A 20,672-nucleotide genomic window follows, 5' to 3' on the forward strand; every position below is an offset into this window, starting at 1 on the left:
ATCGAACGAACAAGACCGCTTCCCCGACTGGGTTGTAGGTATGACAGGTAGTTTCTTTGGTCTGTCATATCTAGGCTTTGTGGCCTCGTGACCCAGTGCTAGACAGCGGCGTATGCGTGGGTGGGCGTGGCATGCATCACGTCTGAAAGGTCGTGTTAGGGGGACGCGTTACTAGCCGTACAAATATTTATCTACGTGCGATCGATGCGAAAGGTTACGGCGCTAATAGCCACAGCAGCGATAAGTGTCGTTAAATAATCGATTGGCCGAAATAGCGACGTCGTAAAATAATCGCAAGGCCGAATGGTGACGTTTGCTTGTAATCTTCGCCATGGCGTAGCGCCTCAGCCGACTTTGTTTCGGCAGCCCTGTAGCCCAGTGCAGGTGTCCAGGCGCAGAGATTGCGGCCGATACTGTGGCGGTCCGTGAGAGTTTGGCGGGGTAAGGCACACACGATAGCGTGCTAGGCGCGGTGGCGAGGTACCAGCTGGTGTTGCCGCTCGTCTGTATCGGCATGCCGTACCGGAACGACAATGTGAGGTGTCGTGCTGGCATCATTCAGTCGTTGACCTAAAGCCTGGTTTTTCTAGCAGCGTGGTATGCTGAAGCCCCTGGTGTTGAGAACCGAATTGGAGCGTTTCGTCCCACCCGTTCTGGCATCAGAAGTCTTGCTCTTTTCAATAGGCTCCCCCCCCCCCCCCTCCCCGGCTCGTTCGCCATCCCACAGTCCCGGCCGTGGTTCGCCCGCCTCCAGCAGCCGCGTTCCGCCCGTCGCAGTCCGGCCGTCTTGACCCCGGGCCGTCGGCTCTCTCCGCCGCGGCCGGCCACTGGTGCTGCTCCCTGCTGACCCCCCGCCGTGGGCGTTCCCGCCGCCGCCTGCCCTCTGGCGCTGCTCCCTGCTTCCCCCCAGCCGTGGGCGTCCCGCCGTCCCTCCACTGGCCTCTCTCCCTCTTCCCCCAGTCGCTTGTCTTCTTCTGTCCTCTCTCCTGACCTCTGACGGTTTACCTGACGGTGCTTACTGCTCACCCTCCGGCCGTGCGCGTCCCGCCTGCCCACTACCGACCCCCCGGCCGTGGGCGTCCCGCCTGCTCACTGCTGACCCCCGTCCGTGGGCGTCCCACCTGCTCACTGCTGACCCCCGGCCGTCGCCAGGCGGGGACCTAGTCAACCTGATGTCCAACTACGACGTGCCCGAGAAGTGGGCGCGCTTCTACACGGCCGAGTGTGCTGGCGCTGGACGCCATCCACTCCATGGGCTTCGTACACCGGTGAGAGGTGGTCCCGCTCCCCCTGACCGGCCGACCGGCGCCGTGGACCGGGCAGAGGGGTCTGGTGCCGGTACGCTCCATGGAACAGCGCCGGGAGTAATGCCATATGCGCGCGCGTGTGCAGCTGCATGTGTCTGGATGTGATTGAGGATGAGGTTCTGACTGTTCGGACCCGCTAACCCGTTGTTTGACTTGGAAATTGCCGATATCAGACCAGTCAAAGCTGCATGCCATCAATGTTGGGCCATCTTTTGCATGAATTGGGCACGGCGCGGCCCATCTGGCAGTGCGGGATGCATGTCGAGATCATGTATGGACTAACAGCGCGGAGCCGCGCAGCACCACGCCGCATGTGTTCTGGGCGTGCGCTAGCCCGCCGGGGCTGGCTGGCCACGCTGACAGACGGGTGACGCGGTGACGACTGCGTTGGCGGGTGAACGATGTGGCCGCGCAGGGCGCGGCGCTGGTGACCCGTCACGGCAGCGCGGCTGGTGGTGATGGGGGTGGGGGGGGGGGTGGGGGTCATCGTCGTGGGCTCTCCGTGTGACCCCTGACGCCCTGATGCTGGGGGCGGAGCTTTGCCCCCGGCTGGTCGGCGGTGAGGCGTTTCAGTGGGGTCCAGCCGGCTGTTGCAACGGAGGTTCTCCAATCCGTGATGTCCCGGCACCTTGTCCGGACACGTTCGCCGCCGCGGAACCCTCGCTGTCGGCTTAGGTGGGAGTGGGGTGGGTGGTGGAGGGGCTGTTCATTGTGACAGGTGTGAGTCAACACAGTTGTGCTGTCGCTCTCCTAGCGTGACTCACGCGGTAAAGCTGTGGGCTCTTTCCCCTCGGTTCGTGTGTGCTATCGCTCCCTGCAGTTATCGGCTGCATTTCCCTGTGTGAAACTTGGCGCCGACCTGATGGTGTCGTTTGGTTTGACGACGGTTATCTGTGCTGCCGCAGGGACGTTAAACCTGACAATATGCTGCTCGATAAGCAACGGACACCTGAAGCTGGCAGACTTCGGCACCCTGCATGAAAATGGACAAAGTGAGTGGGTCCCAGCGGTGGAAGTTACATCCTTGTCGCGAAATATCACCTCACTACACTACTGTACGTCACTACACCTCACTCGCCTGTGTTCGGACGCGGCTGGCTCTCAGCATCTCCCCACGACCTCGCACCTCGTCACGGCTCTTCGGCATCTCCTCAGACCCAGGCATCTCCTCCGACCCCTCATCTCCTCACGACAATGCAACCTCTTCAGACCCCTTTATATCCTCACGCGACCACCTATCTCTCCTCACGAACCCTTTATCTCCATCCTGCTCCTCACGACCCCTTCTCCTTCACGACCCATTATCCTCCTCACACCCTTTCTCCTCACACCCCCTTATCATCCTCACGACCCCTTAAGCTCCTCACGACCCATTATCTCCCCTCACGACCCCCTTATCTCCTCACGACCCTTTATCTCCTCACGACCCCGCATCTCCCCATGACCCCTCACCATCTCCAGTCCCTAGGTCTCAAGGAGCCGTCTTTTCCCCGATCGCCTTCTTTCCACACGGGGCTGTCAGAAGTTCCGTCCGGTGGTCTGTGTCGGCGGTCCACAGCTCAGGCTCGTCCGCGTTAGCGGTCCGACGGCCTCCGGCGTCGTGGCTTACACCGTATGCTGCTCTTGAGACTGACCTCCTGATACGTACAACCCGAACACCTCGCCACCCGTCCCGACCCTGTGCCCTTCCTGGTGACACGACTTCACCCGCAGACCGTCTAGGCATCGCCGGTTCTGTACAAACTGTCGGTGATCGCCGCCCCCCTCGCCACCGTCGCAACGCGCGCTGCCACCCCGTCGCCACCGTCGTACGGCGCGCCGCCGCCGCCGCCGCCGCTGCTGACCCGGCCGCCGCCGGCAGGACGGTCTGGTGCGCTCCGACACGGCCGTCGGCACGCCCGACTACATCTCGCCCGAGGTGCTCAAGTCGCAGGGCGGCGACGGCGTGTACGGCCGCGAGTGCGACTGGTGGAGCGTCGGCGTCGTGTTGTACGAGATGCTGGTAGGCGACACGCCCTTCTACGCCGAGAGCCTGGTGGGCACCTACGGCAAGATCATGGACCACAAGAACGCGCTGCAGTTCCCCGACGACGTGGAGCTGACTAACGACGCCAAGAGTCTCATCTGCGGCTTCCTCACGGACAGGTGCGCGACCGCCGCGGCACCGGCCCGCCGAGATGTGCGCGGACGGTGGTGGTCGTTTGCTGGTTTGGTCGGCTCCGTGGGAGCGGCAGATGAAGACTTGTGTGTCGATATTGTGTTGTTGGGGTGCGGCGAGGAAAGGCCGGCGTATGAGGTGATACTGTCTGGAGAGTTTTAGGCCGACTGATCGGAACGCCAGGGATGGAAAGAAACCGAGGAAGATGGAGAGGTCTAGGGAGTGGGGCTTGTGGAGGTATTAAGTGCCGGCCAGTTGTGTATCTCAAGCCGCCTTCCGCATACAGCTTTTTATGGAAAATACCGGGCAGCGAATGAAAGATAGACAACAACGCTTGCATACGATCCAACGCACCTCCACGCGTCTCCCATGTGACTGAGCGTGACGACGCGTGACATGGCGCGTGACGTGACGCGCGCCCGCAGGAGTCAGCGGCTGGGCCGGGACGGCGTCGCCGAGATCAAGGCCCACCGCTTCTTCGTGGACGACAACTGGACGTACGACACGATCCGCGAGTGTGAGTTGGGCCCCGGCTCACCGGCTCTGTCCGGGCGGTCGCGGGGTGCAGGCCACCGACGTGCTCACCCCTGCTGCGGCTGACGGGCTGCCGAAATTGTCACGGCTGTTGCGTAGATTGGGGAGGGACGGAGGGGGGAGGCGTCGCCTGCGATGGTGGCAGGTGTACGTGTAGGCCGGTCAAGGCAGCTGGTGGATCGCCGGATCAAGGCAGGTGTACGTGTAAGACGCGCTGTCAAAAGTTGCGCAACAGTCGTTTTGTCCCAGTGGTGCGCAGCTGGGCCGTTCCGTCGCGGCTGGCAGCTGTGCGTGTCCGGACAGTCGGCTCCGGCGTGTGTCCCCGCCGTGCCCCGTCGTCGTGTGCCTGACCCCAGCCGGTGCTTGTGTTCGGGTCAGGCCCTCCGCCCAAGGTGCCTGAGCTGCTCGGCGACGATGACACGAGCAACTTCGACGACGTGGAGAACGAGGAGAGCCAGCAGGAGGACTTCCCCACGCCCAAGGCGTTCGCTGGCAACCACCTGCCGTTTGTGGGCTTCACGTACTCGCAGGACTACCAGTGAGTGCTGTGGACCTCGCTCACGTCCTCTGGACCAGGGATGTGAGGCTGGGAAGTGTGCAGCCCATAGGCCGGCCGATTACCGACTGGAAGGCAGTTTTGGGGCCTTGCTGTTCACTTCTTTTGGCGAATTCAGTGCCAGTTTCTCGTGTATTTTAGAAATACTTTGCTCATATTTGCGTTTGTCGAAAGTTGGACTGAAAGCCTGCATCTTGCTCGACCAAAGCCTTAGTTGATCCGAGTGGGCATCGGTACCTCAAAATATTGACGGCGGCTGGTCACCACTACGGAGGACGAGATGATCGCCGTGCGGAGAGCGAGCTGATCACCTCCATCGGTCTCGGGCTGTATTCCCCTCTGTGGCTGGAGTTGTTAACCCGCGGATTCAGATCGGACTCTTCAAGCGCTACTGACCTGCTCGGGCTCGGACGGTCATGCCGCTCCGCGCCGAAGCGTCGCAGCGGTTCCGGTGCCCACATGACGGCAGCCGCCTGTGTCTGGCCCGGCCGTGTACTGCGGCGTGTCGGCGCTGGCCGTGGCCTCTGCTCTCTGGGTGCCGCTTTGACACGCTGTCTTTGCAGGCTGCTGGGAACCCGGTCCGGCGTGCCAGATCACGTAAGTGGTGCTGGCGATGACGGCCGGCGGGCTGTCCTATACCGAGCAATTAAAAGATGAAATAGACTACTTATATGTTATGACTTTGTGTCCTGTGGGTGTGAACGAAGCTCGCATGCCAATGCATTGTTTTTCTGCTCAGCTTCATTTTGACCGATTATTGTGCTAAAAGCTCTTTCAACTTGCCGAGTCGCGTGCGGCGAGCTGTCGTCTGTTCTATAAGGATCCTTGCCGTAAACAACTCTCATCCGCCGAGAAAGCATCATCGCTTTTCGCTCCATGTCCTATGGATCGTCGCCTGACTCTAAGTGTGACGGATTCCGCCGCTGTCCACGCCGTCCGCTGCGTGTGTCGCCCACGTGTCGCTGGGGCCGGCTCCTTGTGTCCGCTAACTGTGCTGCCCTCCGTCCCGGTCGCGGCCGCTTGTGCGTCGTCTCGCGCCGAGCAGAGTCGGAGGCCGTCACAGCACGCCAACTCGCAGGTGGATGGGGTGAGTCCCGACGCCGGCGGACCGGCCGCGCTGGCGGCCGGGCGGCGCCGTGTCGGCCTGTCGGAAGCCGCTGGTCCGAAGCGTTCTGCTGACTGGAAACTCGAGCTGAAATGATCTATCTTTCGTGAGGGATTTCTGTTGGTCTCTCAAGAGCTAGCTAGCTAGCTAGCTTGGAAGACCAACAGAAATCGCCATTGTAAAGGACCTGCTTCCACTCTGCCGCGAAATGCAGCCTGCGTGGAATGGAGGTTGCTGGGACGAGGCTGATGATGTGACCGAGCAATGATCCTGTGACTCCACCGTTGTAGTCATCTGACCGCACCCCGTTTTCTGACCTCAATCACTTCTATGCACCGATCTGTCGCTCGTTTTGCCTTCTACGCTGTGCCCGTCGCAGAGAAAAGTAACACCACCGTCAGACCACCGAGTGGTTTTGTTCCTCCTCGTCAAACGCCTCCCATGCCCACCACATGAGTGCTACAATACACCAGCCCAGCCCCGTACAGCAGATCAACCTCCGGCACCCGGCCAGACCACCAACTGTCCGTGCGAGACTATCGAAACATCAACCCGGCGCCAAGCCCAGCTCCTGACCCCAGGAGCAGACCACATGACCATCAGGTGGTTAGGTGGTCCACCAGGGCACCAGACTCCAACACGTGACCAACACGTGATGCCGACACTGTCCTGACCTCCTGACCTGACCCGTGACCGTCCGCCCCCTGACCTCTTGACGTGACCTGCGACCGGCGGCCGGCAGGCGCACGGCTCCGCCGAGCGGGAGCGGCAGGCGCGCACCGAGGCCGAGCACAAGTACCGCGTGACGCTCACACAGCTGGAGGCGCTCACCGACCACGAGACACGCCTGCGAGAGGAGAAGGCTGACCTGGAGCGGCGGCTCGCCTCCTCGCTGCACGACCTCAAGGAGGTGCGGCCGGCCGGGCGGGACGGCGGAAGCGGTGTCGGGGCGAGAAGCCGCGCCTGGGGCCGTTGTGTTGCGCGCCGGCCGTGCCGTAGACTTGTTTTGTGGTCCAGCGAGCACGGACGATGTGCGCGTGCCTTCTTAGTGGCCGGTGCTTCACTAGATCGACGACAGGCGATGAGTTCTTCACTGGACGAGTCATATTTATGATATCTTTCCGTGATAATCGCTCACAGGCTGGGTCACCATCGCCACTCCCGCACGTTGCACGCTTCCCAGTGCCGATAAATGGCATGATGTTACATCAAAGCGGACGCACGGACGTGTCCTCGCGCCTCGCGGACAGGTGCGCTGTCCAACGGGCAGTGGACCACCATATTTCGGGCCTGGATGGCCTGACTCGGCAGTAGAGTAACCCGCCGATGCCCCTGGCGCGCCGCAGGCGGGGCGAAAAGCCGACCTGGAACTGGAGACGCGCCGCAAGCTGGAGGCCAAGGTGTCCGAGCTGCAGCGGCTGGTGGAGGAGGAGCAGTGCCGGCGCACGCGCGACGCCATGACTTCCAACATCAGCTCCGAGCGCAGCCAGGCGCTCGAGAAGCAGCTCAATGAGCTCAACGACAAGCTGAAGACCGAGACGGACGCCGGCCTGCGCCTCAAGAAGCAGCTGACCGAGAAGGGCGCGCTGCTGGCTGCCCAGGAGCAGACCGTGCGCGAGCTGACCGAGCGGTGAGTGACGCGGACTAAGTTTGGCGCGGGTCCCGAAGCGCTGGCGTCTGCGTGCGCTGGCTGCCCGCGTCGGCGCGAGATTTTGCTCTGTCTTGGAGTCGTCGGTGCCACGAGCCTCGCTGTGGCATCCGGCTGGTAGCCGTCATGACGTGTGGAGCTAGTGGGCTGGCTGCGTGGCGAAGTTGTGGTGGGGGAGGAGGGTCGATGGTGAATGTGGACGCCATGGTGAGAGACAGCGGACTGTTCTTGGTCATCCCGGCACGCTCCGTCGCCTGGCCAGCCGACATTGACCTCGCCGGACTGACCGTCGGCTCCCCCCCCCCCCCCCCGGCAGGCTGTCCAGTGTGCAGAACGTGCGGAACGGCCTGGAGACCGAGCTGCTGGCGACCCAGGAGCGGCTGGCCCAGGAGAAGGCGGCCAAGGCGCAGATCAACGAGCTTAACCAGGACCTGGAGCGTGAGTGGCTGCCGCCGGCCGGACCGGCCGCGCCGGGGGCCGGGCGCAGCCGCTGAGGCGCCGCAGCGGCGCGCACGGGACTCTGCGGTACCTGTGCAGGAGTCTGCCAAGCGATACGGTCAAGTTTAATGGTGACCTTGACGACGAAGCCACCGCCATGCGAAGTTGTAGCGATCTGTTGCAGTTTGCACTATTGTCACTCTCCGCGCTGCTGTTTGGGTTCGTGGTTTAGAGGTGACAGGCGCTGCGTGTGTGTGTTTTCACGGGTCATCACGCACACACTTTTGCCGTCGCTGGCCCAGCCGGGTGCCGGTGGCGCGTGTGTCCTCCTGTAGCCTTTGTAGCTGTATCGTCTGTCTATGCTGCCACCCTTTGACGCCCGGCGTGCGGCTGTGGCGTTGCAACCGTGTGCCAGTACCCCCTGACACCTACTGCGTTCGTCCCACCCCATGACGTGTGCTCGTGCGTCCGCCTGTGCTCTCGCGCCGCCCCTTTCCTCCCACGCGAACTTCCCGTGCCCTCCGCGCCCACCGCGCGTGCGCTCGGGGGGCCACCGACCTGAGCGGCGCGCGTGTGACCGGGCGGTGGTGCGCCCGCAGGCCGGCGCGCTACGGCGCAGGCCGAGGCCGACCGGCTGCAGGGCCGCGAGGCCACGCTGCAGGCGGACGCCAGCCACCAGGCGGACCGGCTGGTCGAGCTGGAGAAACAGACGGCCAGCCTGCAGCTGGAGCTGCGCGCCGTCTCCAGCAAGTACGAGCAGGAGGCGCGCGCGCTGCGTGAGCTGCGCCAGCGCCGCACCGCCAACCAGCAGGAGGCCAACGTCGAGCTCGTCAAGAGTGAGTGCCGGGGAGCGCGGCGTCTGCCGCTGGCGGGCAAGGGGTAGGATCTTGAGATGCCGACGTGATAGGTAGTGAGATGACGCAGTTTTTGCGCGCCTAGTGCCGCACGCTGCGTTAGGTGGTCGTTTGAAATTTGTTTTAGGGATGGAGTTTATCTCTTGATTACTTTAGCAGGCCACCTCTCAGTTACCACCACGTAGTAGCTGGCCACCTAGTTACTCTTAACTCTCACCAGGTGGCCGCGGCTTTGTACGTGCGAGCGGGCACTAGATGCAGGGCAGTTGTCACTTTTTACGAGGCTTTTGACGGCACTTTACCGTACATTTTAACAGTCTTTCTGCACTCGTCTCCATCTGTGTCTCCTTCTGCCGCCGTCTCTGAGTGAGCCTCGCGCCGCCGCTGCCGCCCCCGCCTTTGACGTCCCCTCCCCGCCTGTGACGCCCCCTGCCAGCCTGTGACGCCCCCTCCCCCCCTGTGACGCCCCCTGCCAGCCTGTGACGCCCCCCTCTGCCGGCGGCCCCTCAGCCCAGCTGAATGAGGAGCGCACGAGCCGGCAGCGGGCTGAGAGCACGCTGCAGGAGCGCGAGCGACAGATGTCCATGCTGAACGTCGACTACAAGAACATCCAGCACCGGCTGCAGAAGCTGGAGGGCGAGCATCGCCAGGAGGTGGAGAAGGTACGGTGGTGCTCCGGAATGGCCCGGACTGGGAATGCTGTCAATGTTGGTAGTGGCTCGATGGTTTTCTGCGCGACGAGGCGTTCTTGCTCCTCGTCTATGGTCCGTAGCAAGGATGGGCGGTGGTTGGATGCTGATACAGGATATCCGCGCAATAGATAACATTGCATCAGTTCTTGTCCAGGACTGTGCATGGCTTGTGTTTTTGAACTGGGTTTATCATCTTGAGTGCCGAGACCCCTTTTTTTGTTTACAAGCTATGTATTGCATTCATCGGTTTATATCATCACATGGTATAAATGTCATGAATGGTGTCACTGCTGGGAAAAATGAAAGGAAAGATTCCTTTCATTATATTCGCAATAAAGGACACCATTCTGCGGTGTCAGGCCTCTGCCTCTGTCGTCCGCTCCCCGAGGTCCCTTCTCGCTCATCGCCTCACCTTGCTGGATCTCCACCGCAGGTGAAGGCGCTGAACGTGCAGGTGGAGCAGGAGGTGCAGAAGCGGTCGTTCCTGCAGAACGACTTCAGCATGCAGTCCTCGCAGATGTCGCTGCTGCAGTCGCGCGTGACACAGCTGCAGCGCGAGGTGACCGAGGCACGTCAGGCGCGCTCCGAGGTGTTGGAGCAGCTGCAGCGGCTGCGCGCCACGCGCCAGGTGGACGAGCTGCAGACCAAGGAGCTGCAGGACCAGCTGGAGGCCGAGCAGTACTTCACGGTCAGTGAGACGACGACGGCGGCGGTGTGGAGGCGGGAGGAGGGTCGGCCGCTGGGGAGCGACAAAGGGTGGATTATCGATCTAATGTTAATTGGGTGATGACATTGGATATGACAAGGTGGTGTCTATTTCAGCACAGTGTCAGTGTCAGTGTGTAAGGTAGGATACGACAGCCCAGATCAGCTCTGCCAGGAAGAGCCTTTGACTATCTTGCCAGAGCACTATTTTTTGCAGTCAGGAGATCATGCAAGAAATCGGGATCCAGTTGTTTCGCGACCCGTAAATCCTGGAGGCGTTGCACAGGCGCACGCACGTGAGGCTAACGTGACTCCCCTCCCGCAGGCGCTGTACAAGACGCAGTCGCAGGAGCTGCGCGAGGAGCTGGACGAGAAGACGCGCGTCTGCGGCGAGCTGGAGGAGGAGCGCAACAACCTGGGCCACCAGCTGCAGATCGCCATCTCGCGCGCCGACACCGAGGCGCTGGCCCGCTCCGTCGACCAGGAGACCATCGCCGAGCTGGAGAAGGTCCGTGCCGACCACCGGCGGTGGCGAGCGTGGGAGGGCTGCGCGCTCAGGAGGTACCCCAGAGTCGGTGTTGGTTACCAGGCGGCCGTCGGCGTGCGCCCGGCGCGCCCCGAACCACCCGTCATGGCCGTCGTGCTGTGGCGTCAGGCCGATGTGTAGGCGGCCGTCGGCGTGCACCCGGCGCGCCCCGAACCACCCGTCATGGCCGTCGTGCTGTGGTGTCAGGCCGATGTGTAGGCGGCCGTCGGCGTGCGCCCGGCGCGCCCCGAACCACCCGTCATGGCCGTCGTGCTGTGGTGTCAGGCCGATGTGTAGGCGGACGGAGGTGTGTGCGGAAGAGGTGGAAATGACACTAGGCTTTGACAGCTGACAGCTGCCTTCTGTTGGGAGGCCTGGTACAGCGAGCGGGTTACACAGTTTTCTAAAGGCGCCCAGACGGCTTGCCGTCAGTTGGGACAGTGTGTTTTTAAGGACGCTTGCCACATCCATTGCCACTCGCACTAGGGCAATGGTAGGCCCGGGCAACAGAAACAATCACCCGAACGGTTATACTGACGTGGCTGGCCGTGAACTCGTCTAGTGTCCACGCCAGGTCACGTGTGTCGGTGACGTGGCTGACGTTGCTGCCGCCGGGCCCGCTGCAGGATAAGACGGTGCAGAGCCTGGAGGTGCGCGAGCTGCGGAACGAGATGAACAACAAGGAGCGCTCGGTGACGCTGGCCAAGGACAAGGAGAACGAGTACATCCGCTCGCTGGACCAGCTGCGGCGCGACAACGAGGAGCTGCAGCGGCTCATCGAGACCCTGCAGCAGGGTGAGGCCGCCGGAGGAGGCCGGCCAGCCGGAGCCGGTCACGGACTCGGGCTGGCCGCGGGGCTGCCAGCTGGGGTAGAGGTTCAGAAGGGATGGGCTTCGTCGCTGGCGGATGGGAGGAGCCGCGCAGGAGTACAGCGCGCGGCGTCGGGCGGATGGGAGGAGCCGCGCAGGAGTACAGCGCGCGGTGTCGGGCGGATGGGAGGAGCCGCGCAGGAGTACGGCGCGCGGCGTCGACTGTCCGTATGCTAGCATGATGTGCTGGCATCGCTGCGGCGCGCTCAGCTGGCGACGGGCCCTGGCGGTATGTGGGCTCGTAAGAGGCGTTCCGTGGTATGCTGCGACACAGTTTCGCTGCTGGCATTCAGTGGCCTTCCCAGGACGTAGACCTCTCAACTGGTTGGGACCTCCGCGCGCGGCGATGGGACCACGAAGGACGGCGGGGAATACTTACGCCTCTCGCCGGAGTACCATGTTGCGGCACAGCCAGGCGCGCTGACGGTGCCCTGCGTCCTCAGAGCGTGAGACGCCGCAGCCGGGCAGCCCGCCGGAAGAGCTGGAGCGACTGCGGAAGCAGGTGAAGCAGGAGCAGCTGCTCAAGATGCAGGCGGTCAACAAACTGGCCGAGATCATGAACCGCAAGGACATCAACATCGGCCGCAAATCCAACCCCAAGAGCTCGGCTGAACTTAGGAAGAAGGAGAAGGAGTGTCGTCGGCTTCAGCAGGAGCTCACTCAGGTACAGAGGACGGGGAAGGGGGATAGCGCAACAATGCTTATGTAACGATGGTAATGGACAACCCTTTTCGCCGTCGTGTTTTTCATGACCGCTGTGCATCCCAATTTTTCACAGTTTCTTTACGCCGAGTGTCGGGATAGGGTTACGCTGCAGTGATCTGGTTCAAATGGCTGTCGGTTACAAGGTAGCTGGTTTGTACCGCGTCAGCTGTCGGCCCGCCACTCCGTCCTGCCCAGCTGCCCAGTGTGTGGTGCCGATCATCACCGTCTCACGCCCTGTGTGTGGTGCTGATCATTGCTGCCTCACACACAGTGTGTGGTGCCGATCATCACCGCCTCACACGCCCTGTGTGTGGTGCCGATCATCACCGCCTCACGCCCTGTGTGTGGTGCCGATCATCACCGCCTCACGCCCTGTGTGTGGTGCCGATCATCACCGCCTCACGCCCTGTGTGTGGTGCCGATCATCACCGCCTCACGCCCTGTGTGTGGTGCCGATCATCACCGTCTCACGCCCTGTGTGTGGTGCTGATCATTGCTGCCTCACACACAGTGTGTGGTGCCGATCATCACCGCCTCACACGCCCTGTGTGTGGTGCCGATCATCACCGCCTCACGCCCTGTGTGTGGTGCCGATCATCACCGCCTCACACACAGTGTGTGGTATTAATCATCACCGTCTCATACGCTATGCCGCTTCAGGAGCGCGAGAACTTCAACCAGACGGTGGCCAGGTTCAAGGAGGACCAGCAGGAGCAGCAGGCCATGATGGCCGAGGACCTTCAGATCAAGAACAAGCTGCAGGTCAGTGACCCAGCGGCGGCCAGCGGTCCGGGACCAACGCTAGTGCCCAGCAGGAGTCGTGGCTGGGCTGTTGCGTCCAGTGTGGATGGCGGTCTTCGCTCAGTTTCGCAACGGTGCGATGTAGTTTTGAGTCCGGCTGTGGTCTGCGCAGCGTGAACAGCGGTCCCCGGTGCTAGTCGTGGCTGAACCTCGGTCCCCGGGGGAGGGGGGGGGGGGGGGGGGGTGCAGTGGCTTTCAGGGTGGACACTGGTCGCGCCCGACAGCGGGCGGCGTTGTGACCGTGACCTGGTCGTGACGTGTGGCACGACCCTGGCCCTGACTCTCGGCCGCTGCCGTCGCTGCGCAGATGGAGCTGGACAGCAAGGACAGCGAGATCGAGCAGCTGCGTCAGAAGCTGTCCATGCTCACCTCGGAAACGGCCAGCGTCAGCAGCGGCGCCGACTTCGAGACCGCCGACGGGGAGGGTGAGGGCCGACGGCCGGCTCAACAGGGTCGGAGCGGTGCGGGTGGGCTCGAGGCCCTGCTCGCGGGACCGGTCAGCCACCTCTGCCGCGTCGACGCGCAATAAATGGAACCTTGTGTCTTGTGTCGATTGACGTGAATAATGCGTCTTCCGCATGGATTCTAATTGTCAACTTCATTTTTTTCACTCGTTCTAAAATTGACGTCTCGACGATTGATTGATAAACGATTTTGCGTATCATTTTTACCTGATGTAATTTTGCAAGTGGTTTCCTACGCTAATCTCACAATAACCCTCACGCCATGGATTTTTCTATTTGTTTAATAGACCTGATCTGTTGATACTCAGTAGTCCATCCTTCACATCGATCACCACTCGACTCGCTTGAGCTAAGCTCTTGGTTTGTTCATGACTGCGTGTCTTGGAGGACTGGTGCCCGGTCGGTGCGGGCGCGTGCGTGCGTGCGTCCGTCCTCGTACCCCGACGAGCCGCTGACCCTCTACGGCCGGCAGACGCGCGTCTGGAGGGCTGGCTGTCGGTGCCCAACAAGCAGAACATCCGGCGGCACGGCTGGCGAAAGCAGTACGTGGTCGTCTCCTCCAGGAAGATCATCTTCTACAGCAGCGAGTCCGACAAGGAGCGCACCGACCCCGTCATGGTGCTGGACCTAAGGTGGGAGAGCCGGTCGTGGGACGCTGTGACGGAGAGACTTGGAAGAAGTGTAATGATATCGGTGGTGGGAGGGCTGCTGGAGCCGAGCAGCAATCTGGTGGGAGGACTGGGCCCATGTTTGACTGTGTGGCGGATGGGCGGGTATGAGGATGTTTGCCTCCGGGTCCAGCAAACACGTGCGGCGCCCAGGCAGCCGTTTTACATCGCTCGTGACGCTGCCGTAAAGCTCCTGGTGCTGCTGCGGGGCGAGCGCGTGGTGCGTGGCTGGGCTGCGTGTCGCCGTGTGACCTCTGGACCGCGTGGCGCCGTGTGACCTCTGGGCCGCGTGTCGCCGTGTGACCCCCGGGCCATGTATCGCCGTGACCTCTGGGCCGCGGGTCGCCGTGTGACCTCAGGGCCGCGTGTCGCCGTGTGACCCCCGGGCCATGTATCGCCGTGACCTCTGGGCCGCGGGTCGCCGTGTGACCTCTGGGCCGCGTGTCGCCGTGTGACCCCCGGGCCATGTATCGCCGTGACCTCTGGGCCGCGTGTCGCCGTGTGACCCCCGGGCCATGTATCGCCGTGACCTCTGGGCCGCGTGTCGTGTGACCCCCGGGCCATGTATCGCCGTGTGACCTCCGGGCGGCGTGTCGAGCGGGCCGGCCGGACTAACCGGCGCCGTGGCGCGCGTCTGTTGCAGCAAGCTGTTCCACGTGCGGCCCGTGTCACAGGGGGACGTGATGCGCGCCGACCCGCGCGACATCCCGCGCGTCTTCCAGGTCAGTGGCCGGCGGCAGCGTGTCGGTGCGCGGAGACCGGGCGGCGGGCGCCCGGCCAGGCTGGTCAGCCGCCGCACACTGACGCCATTTCTACTGTGTGCCCTTGTTCCCTGTCGAGTAGTGGTTGGGAAACGGCGTCTTGCTTTGTTATGCCTCTTTGTTTTTTGACGTCTGATTCGAAATTATTCGACGTCAAAGTGTCGAGTCGAGCACTGTTTGTCGAACATTGTTTGAAAAATGGGGTCTTGTTTTGATAGTTGGCGTCTGATTTGGAAATATTTGTGACATCTGAAACGAAATTTTGCAATTGTTTTCAAGTGCAGATTTGATCTTTTACTACTCATCCTTGTGACATTGTTATTCGTCGGTCCAGGATACCAAACCAAGAATTTCAGCAGCGCTGTTGAGTGCTGCCGCGTTGTGGAACACGTTGACCGTTGGTTTGATGCGAGTGCGTTTCGCTCACCCGTTGTTCATTTGTGTCTCCGGCCTCCCTGCACTCGGCAGTCCCCTGGTGTAAGTTCGCGGGACCAAGGTACTTACCCGACGCGAGTCTGTCTACGCGTTCAATGTCTGGAAACACTAAACCACCGTCTCAGTTGCGCCGACGCATGCGCACTACCGTCCATTAAAACGACGTGATTCTGTTCAGCTTCGGCATGTCATTGCAGCCTAAACCACCTTTTCGTCTCCTTTTTTGCCTGAGCCGTCCTAGGAAGCGGTGAGCGTGGACACGAACGGTCGAGAGTCTTGTTATTGAGACGGTGTTGTACGGATGGTAGGCTGTAGCTGTTAACAACCAGGACTAGTATGCAGGGGACAATGTGGTTTGTTAGTATGTTCGCGCGTCTTCCCGAGGTTGCTGTAGCAGATCCATCCTTCGCGTTTGTTGGGTGTCGCCATAGATGGTTTTGTTGAGCCCTGTGCATGCTTCATGCACGTAAGTTCAGCTATCAGCTCACTTGCATAAAACTGACGGTGCATAATTATTCTAACAAATCGTGAGCTATTAATGACGTTGAGAAGGTGAGTAAACGGCTCTTAAATTTAACGTAAAAATGAGAACATATAGTGTGCCTTGCATAGTATGCACTTGCCGTATGCTGCCGTCGAATTTGATTAAATCACCGAGGTTAAAAGTGCTGAAGTCGGTCTTACGTAAGTTGTTCGGTGTAGCTGCCAGGAACATTACACACGTTTAAGACAGCACTGATGTCTTATTCCTCGTGGAATAACCAGGAGATAAGGTATATATCTCCTTTCTTCTGGTTATTCGACCAGGAATAATACTAACAGTACTATCTTATACATGAACTCGGTTTTATTGAATACAACACCGCTATTACCGCGTGGAACCAATCCGTTGGTTGCAAACCAGCCTTATTGTGCAGGATGTGGGGGAATTATAGCTAGGAAAAGAGCTAGGGAATATGGTGAAATTGAATGATCGTAGTGTTGATGGTGCCATCTGTCGTCCATGAGATGGCGCCATCAACAGTACTCTCAAAGTTCATCTGTTCGGGTTCCACATGTCGAAGGTCGCTACCTCCGAGACCGCTTCGGTGTTACGAGGCAAGGGAATCCAGGGTGACCGGAAAGAGCCGGGAACTAGCGGGACCTTCAGGGACTTATTCGTGTGTTATCCACGTTTTTACGCCCTGCTTGACAAATCCTCCGTCTTTTAACAGGCATCACGCACTCGAATCTCATATTTTTATGTCGACAAGGACTTCCCTCCACACTGCTGTGCCGCCATGCATCACTTGTTCATAGTACACAGCAGTGTGGCTCTCTTACCGTTTCCCTTCTGACCCAGTGTGTGTTGTCTGTCCCGCTTGCGTGGCGTCGTGTTTGCCCACGTGTCCCGCTTCAGGCAGGTTGCGCGTCTGCGTGTGGTGTGCGTCGTGTGTCGCACCGTGTTTGCCCGGTAACTGTCCGTCGGCTGGTCCACCTTGCCCCCCCCCCCGTCCTCCCCCTCCCCCTGGGAGGAACCGTGCCTGACCACCGCTTGGCTGGTGTTTTCGCCGCTTTTGCAGCGTCGCTTGGCGTGAGATGAAGGTTGTGCTTTGACCTGTCGCTGCCCCCTGCCGTGCATCTGATGTCGTGCCGACCCGTGTCAGTGCCCTGACCCAGCGGTTGCGCCCGTCTCCGCCCCGTCCGCGCCGGTACCGCGCCCCAGCAGTTTGCGGCTGTGGAGCTGGCCCGTCCTGTTCCAGCACCCCGCTCCAGCAGCAGCCCCGCCCCCCTGTGCTGTACAGTTATCCCGTGACGCCCCTTATCGTGAGCTAACTGAGCTAGACGTGCGTTGTCACGACGACTGCCACGTCTTCGTCAAAGCGTAAATCTCGAACACAGCGACCAGCCGTTGTTTTGGGGTGTGCCGTAAGCGCGCGCGCGCGTCCGAGCGAGGTCAGCTGTGTGACGGGGGCTCCGGCCGGGCCGACAGCTGCTGTACGCGGGCGAGGGCTCGCGCCACCGGCGGGACGACAGCGCGGCCTCTGCCGAGCTGGCGGCGCCCGACAAGCCCGGCCAGCTGGCGCACAAGGGCCACGACTTCGTGCAGATCAGCTTCCACATGCCGGCGGCGTGCGACGCCTGCTCGCGGCCGCTCTGGCACATGTTCAAGCCGCCGCCGGCGCTCGAGTGTGAACGTGAGTCGAGGGCAGGGCTCTCCGCGGGGAGGGGGCTTGGGTGGGAGGGAAGCGGAGGGGCGTATGCGTGGTCTTGGGGGAGGAGGAGGGGCGAAGGATTGGGAGAGAGGTAACTTCGGTGTGGTGAGAGGTGACTTCGATGGGCTTTGGGTGTATTCCATTACGACTAGTGGTCGTGATAGTGACCCCTATGGTTGCGATAAATCAGGTAGTTCTGGAAAGTTTCATCAGTAGCTTGCCGTCCTCAGCGATCAGGGCCCATGGAAAATCAGATGCTTTGCATGTTTTGTTTTTTCTGTCTGTTGCCGCCCCGTTTCATCAGTTGAATGGAGGATACCGGGGCCAATAGAGGGACCAACTAATGCACCGACAGCTGCTGTAAGTCTGGGTCCAGGGAGACCGCTGGTCAGGATCAGGCGCAGGCTGCTGGCCTGCTGTAGTTTCGGTTCGGTTAAGCGCTGATGGCTCACCCGGGCCTCTGACAGCTACCTGTCATTTGTCGAGCCTGACAGTCTGCTCGCTTGCCTCGCGGCAGCAGCCTGCCGCCGCTCGGGTGGGGCGTGTGGGTGTTTCGTCAGCGCCGGCGAGCGCGGCAGCTTGCCAGCGCCGGCGAGGGGGCAGCTTGCCAGCGCCTCCCCCGCTGTTTCCGTCAGTAGTTGAACCTGTTCACCGGCCAGGCGCTAGTCTGGTGGCCGCATAGCGCCCACACGCCCTGAGTGTGTGGGCGCTGTGCGACCGAGCAGCCTGCGCTTGAGGCGCCAGCCGCTCTCACCGGACGCGGCCTTCGCGCCCTGGGTGTGTGGGCGCTGTAAGACCGAGCAGCCTGCGCCTGAGGCGCCAACCGCTCTCACCGGACGTGGCCCTCGCGCGGCAGGGTGTCACATGCGCATGCACCGCGAGCACCTGGACAAGAACGAGGGCACCGTAGCGCCGTGCAAGCTGAACTTCGACTCGCGCACGGCCAAGGAGCTGCTGCTGCTGGCGCCATCTCTGGACGAGCAGAAGCACTGGGTGCTGCGGCTGGGAAAGCGGATACAGAAGTGCGGCTACAAAGCCAACCAGGCGCTCACCGACGGCAGCAAGGTGTCGCCCAGGTGAGATGCGGCGGCCGGCGCGGCCAGAGGGAGGGAGGGGAGGGGGGAGGGGGGGGGGGGATATGGGGCCGGCTGCGCGTGTCAAACGGTCGGAGCGAGCCGGACAGCGGGTCGGTATTCACCGCCGGACCTGTAGCTCGGTCTGTGTGTAAATGGGGCTTCGTGCAAAAGTGAGAAGCATTGCTGCTTTTGTCGATTCAAGGTCACGCTGCCTAGTTCCGAAAGCTCATCTCCTTTTCATTGGCAGGGTTTTTCTGAAGCGAAGTGCCTGTGGCATTGTTGCCTCGCTTGGGTTTGCCCGTACGTTGTGCAGTGGCAAGAATGCTACCATGTCTTCCACATTCTTCGTATTTTTATTCACTTCACATCGATGAGTCAAAACTTGTGGCCGCTATCGGACAGTTAGGGTCAGTCCATATCAGCCCGTGTGTGCCCTCCAGAGCTTTTGCGTCTTCCGCCTGGCGTAACAGGCGGAGCCGAGACGTGAGTGGCATGGTGCAGTCTAGGCTGGTTGCGCGGCGCGTGTGTTGCCTGGTTGCGCTATGTTCGTCACTTCCTGCGTGGTCGTGAGACGGTATCGTGGCTGACGTCACGTTATGTCGCCAACTGTTGATTGCTCGGCGCGATTTTCCCTGGCTTAGAGCGTTTGGAAAGCCAGCTGAGGACCGTACATTACAACGAGCTCGACTGGGCAGTCGGCACGAGATCTGGTGATGCCAACACTCATCTCCGAACGGAGAAGAACAGCTGGGTGAATTGCGTGGCTCACCTGGTTCCGGCGAGCGTCGGTAGCGTTCGGCTAGCTTTGACAGAGGTGATCCTCACGCAGTGCTCTGCTTCCAGGGAGTCGACGCGGTCCGCCTACAAGCCGTACAGTGTTCCAGCGCCGCAGAGCGGCAACAAATCAGCGACGCTGCCACCTGGCAGCAGTCTACAGAAGCACAAGTGATAGCCTTGGCCGCCTGGCGGCACCCTAAGTTAACCCCACCCAGTAGTCGGGCCGGCTGAGGTCGCCGGCGTGACGTCACTCCTTCCCGGTGACGTCACCGGCGGAGCCAATCCGCGAAGACGAGCGATCGACGAGTGTGCCATGCATTTTCCTACCGTGAACCCTATGTGATAACAGGAACAAGGCGGCGCCGCCGCGCGACTGGGCCAGACCCAACAGCGTGCCTTGACCACTGCGCTTCTTGTACGTTTGTACATACATTCGTGTATATACGATTCGCTAATCATCATTGTAGGCGGTTGAACGTTTTATATTTTCCCAGATTGTGGAAAGAACGCGTGGGAGGCGCGGCCATTTTGTATCGTGCGTGCTCGGCGGTTGCGGTGCGGCAGGACGGAGCGGTCTGGTGCCGGGAAGAGAGGTCGATTTAGCCAGCTCAACTTTATCTACTGTCCGCTTTATACACGTGAAATCGTTAACAAATAAACACCTCATCCCAGGCGGCTGTTTTTGGAGCGGAGCGCTGACGCCGGGCTGTTAGCGGCAAGCGGATTATTTGAAGAGGCTCGGAAACGGTTTAAATTGCGAACCCTGGATCCGGAGATCGCTTTTTACGTTTGCTGAAGCGGCTGACGTTGGATCGCTGCAAAAACACACGCGTTGGCTGAATGACGCGATGGAAGCTCCAAAGATACTGCCAAACTGACTCCCCTTTGCAGCCAGTAAGACAGCAGAATTCTAGTCGCAGGGGTCTCCCTCAGCAATAACCCGCTGGCCTACGTAACGCGTCTAACAGATACTCTAGCGCCTTCTCTTAGACCCCGGCGCCCGATGCCGTTTCGAAAGCCGGGGTCTCGTTCGTGGCTCAAGCTCCATCGACATCGCCCGACCGTAACATCCAATGTCTGCGTAGCCGCTATAAAATACCCGGAAAAACGCTTGCAACAAAAAGGCCACTTCCTCGCGTGAATGGGCTCGTTGCAAGCATTGGCATTGTCCTTGATTCTTGATCTTGTCGTCATTTTGCTCTCATGCCCTTGATCTCATCGCCAGTCGCAAATTAGGCCAAAATTTCCTTTCCATTCTAAGAAACTGCGTGCCAGTACTACACACAGCAGCCGTCTCTGCAGTACCGGTGCCGGCCTCGAGCGGTACCGCGTCAGTTGCGTTAGCGCCATCTGCAGGCTGCAAATAACCAACAACATCGCGCCTGTGGAGCATCACAG

General features: G+C 60.9%; 1 protein-coding gene across 1 annotated transcript; it reads left to right on the plus strand.

Annotated features, from left to right (window-relative positions):
- The first annotated feature begins 331 nt into the window (after nt 1-331).
- LOC119094835 (rho-associated protein kinase 1-like) lies at nt 332-19,945 on the plus strand. The gene is given in 26 exon segments (XM_037217754.1): nt 332-336; nt 1,200-1,268; nt 2,213-2,246; nt 2,248-2,280; nt 2,282-2,299; nt 3,169-3,452; nt 3,891-3,982; nt 4,378-4,537; nt 5,119-5,152; nt 5,601-5,642; nt 6,403-6,570; nt 7,007-7,290; nt 7,625-7,746; nt 8,346-8,582; nt 9,111-9,262; nt 9,726-9,980; nt 10,323-10,505; nt 11,150-11,318; nt 11,836-12,056; nt 12,758-12,859; nt 13,206-13,323; nt 13,835-13,994; nt 14,674-14,752; nt 17,199-17,403; nt 18,278-18,497; nt 19,341-19,945. Coding segments are annotated over 26 exon segments (3,552 nt in total). The 3' UTR covers nt 19,447-19,945.
- The last annotated feature ends 727 nt before the right edge of the window (nt 19,946-20,672 follow it).

This window comes from Pollicipes pollicipes, unplaced genomic scaffold, assembly GCF_011947565.3.
Source record: "Pollicipes pollicipes isolate AB1234 unplaced genomic scaffold, Ppol_2.1 Scaffold_4140;HRSCAF=4873_pilon_pilon_pilon, whole genome shotgun sequence".
In the NCBI taxonomy this organism is placed as follows: domain Eukaryota; kingdom Metazoa; phylum Arthropoda; class Thecostraca; order Pollicipedomorpha; family Pollicipedidae; genus Pollicipes; species Pollicipes pollicipes.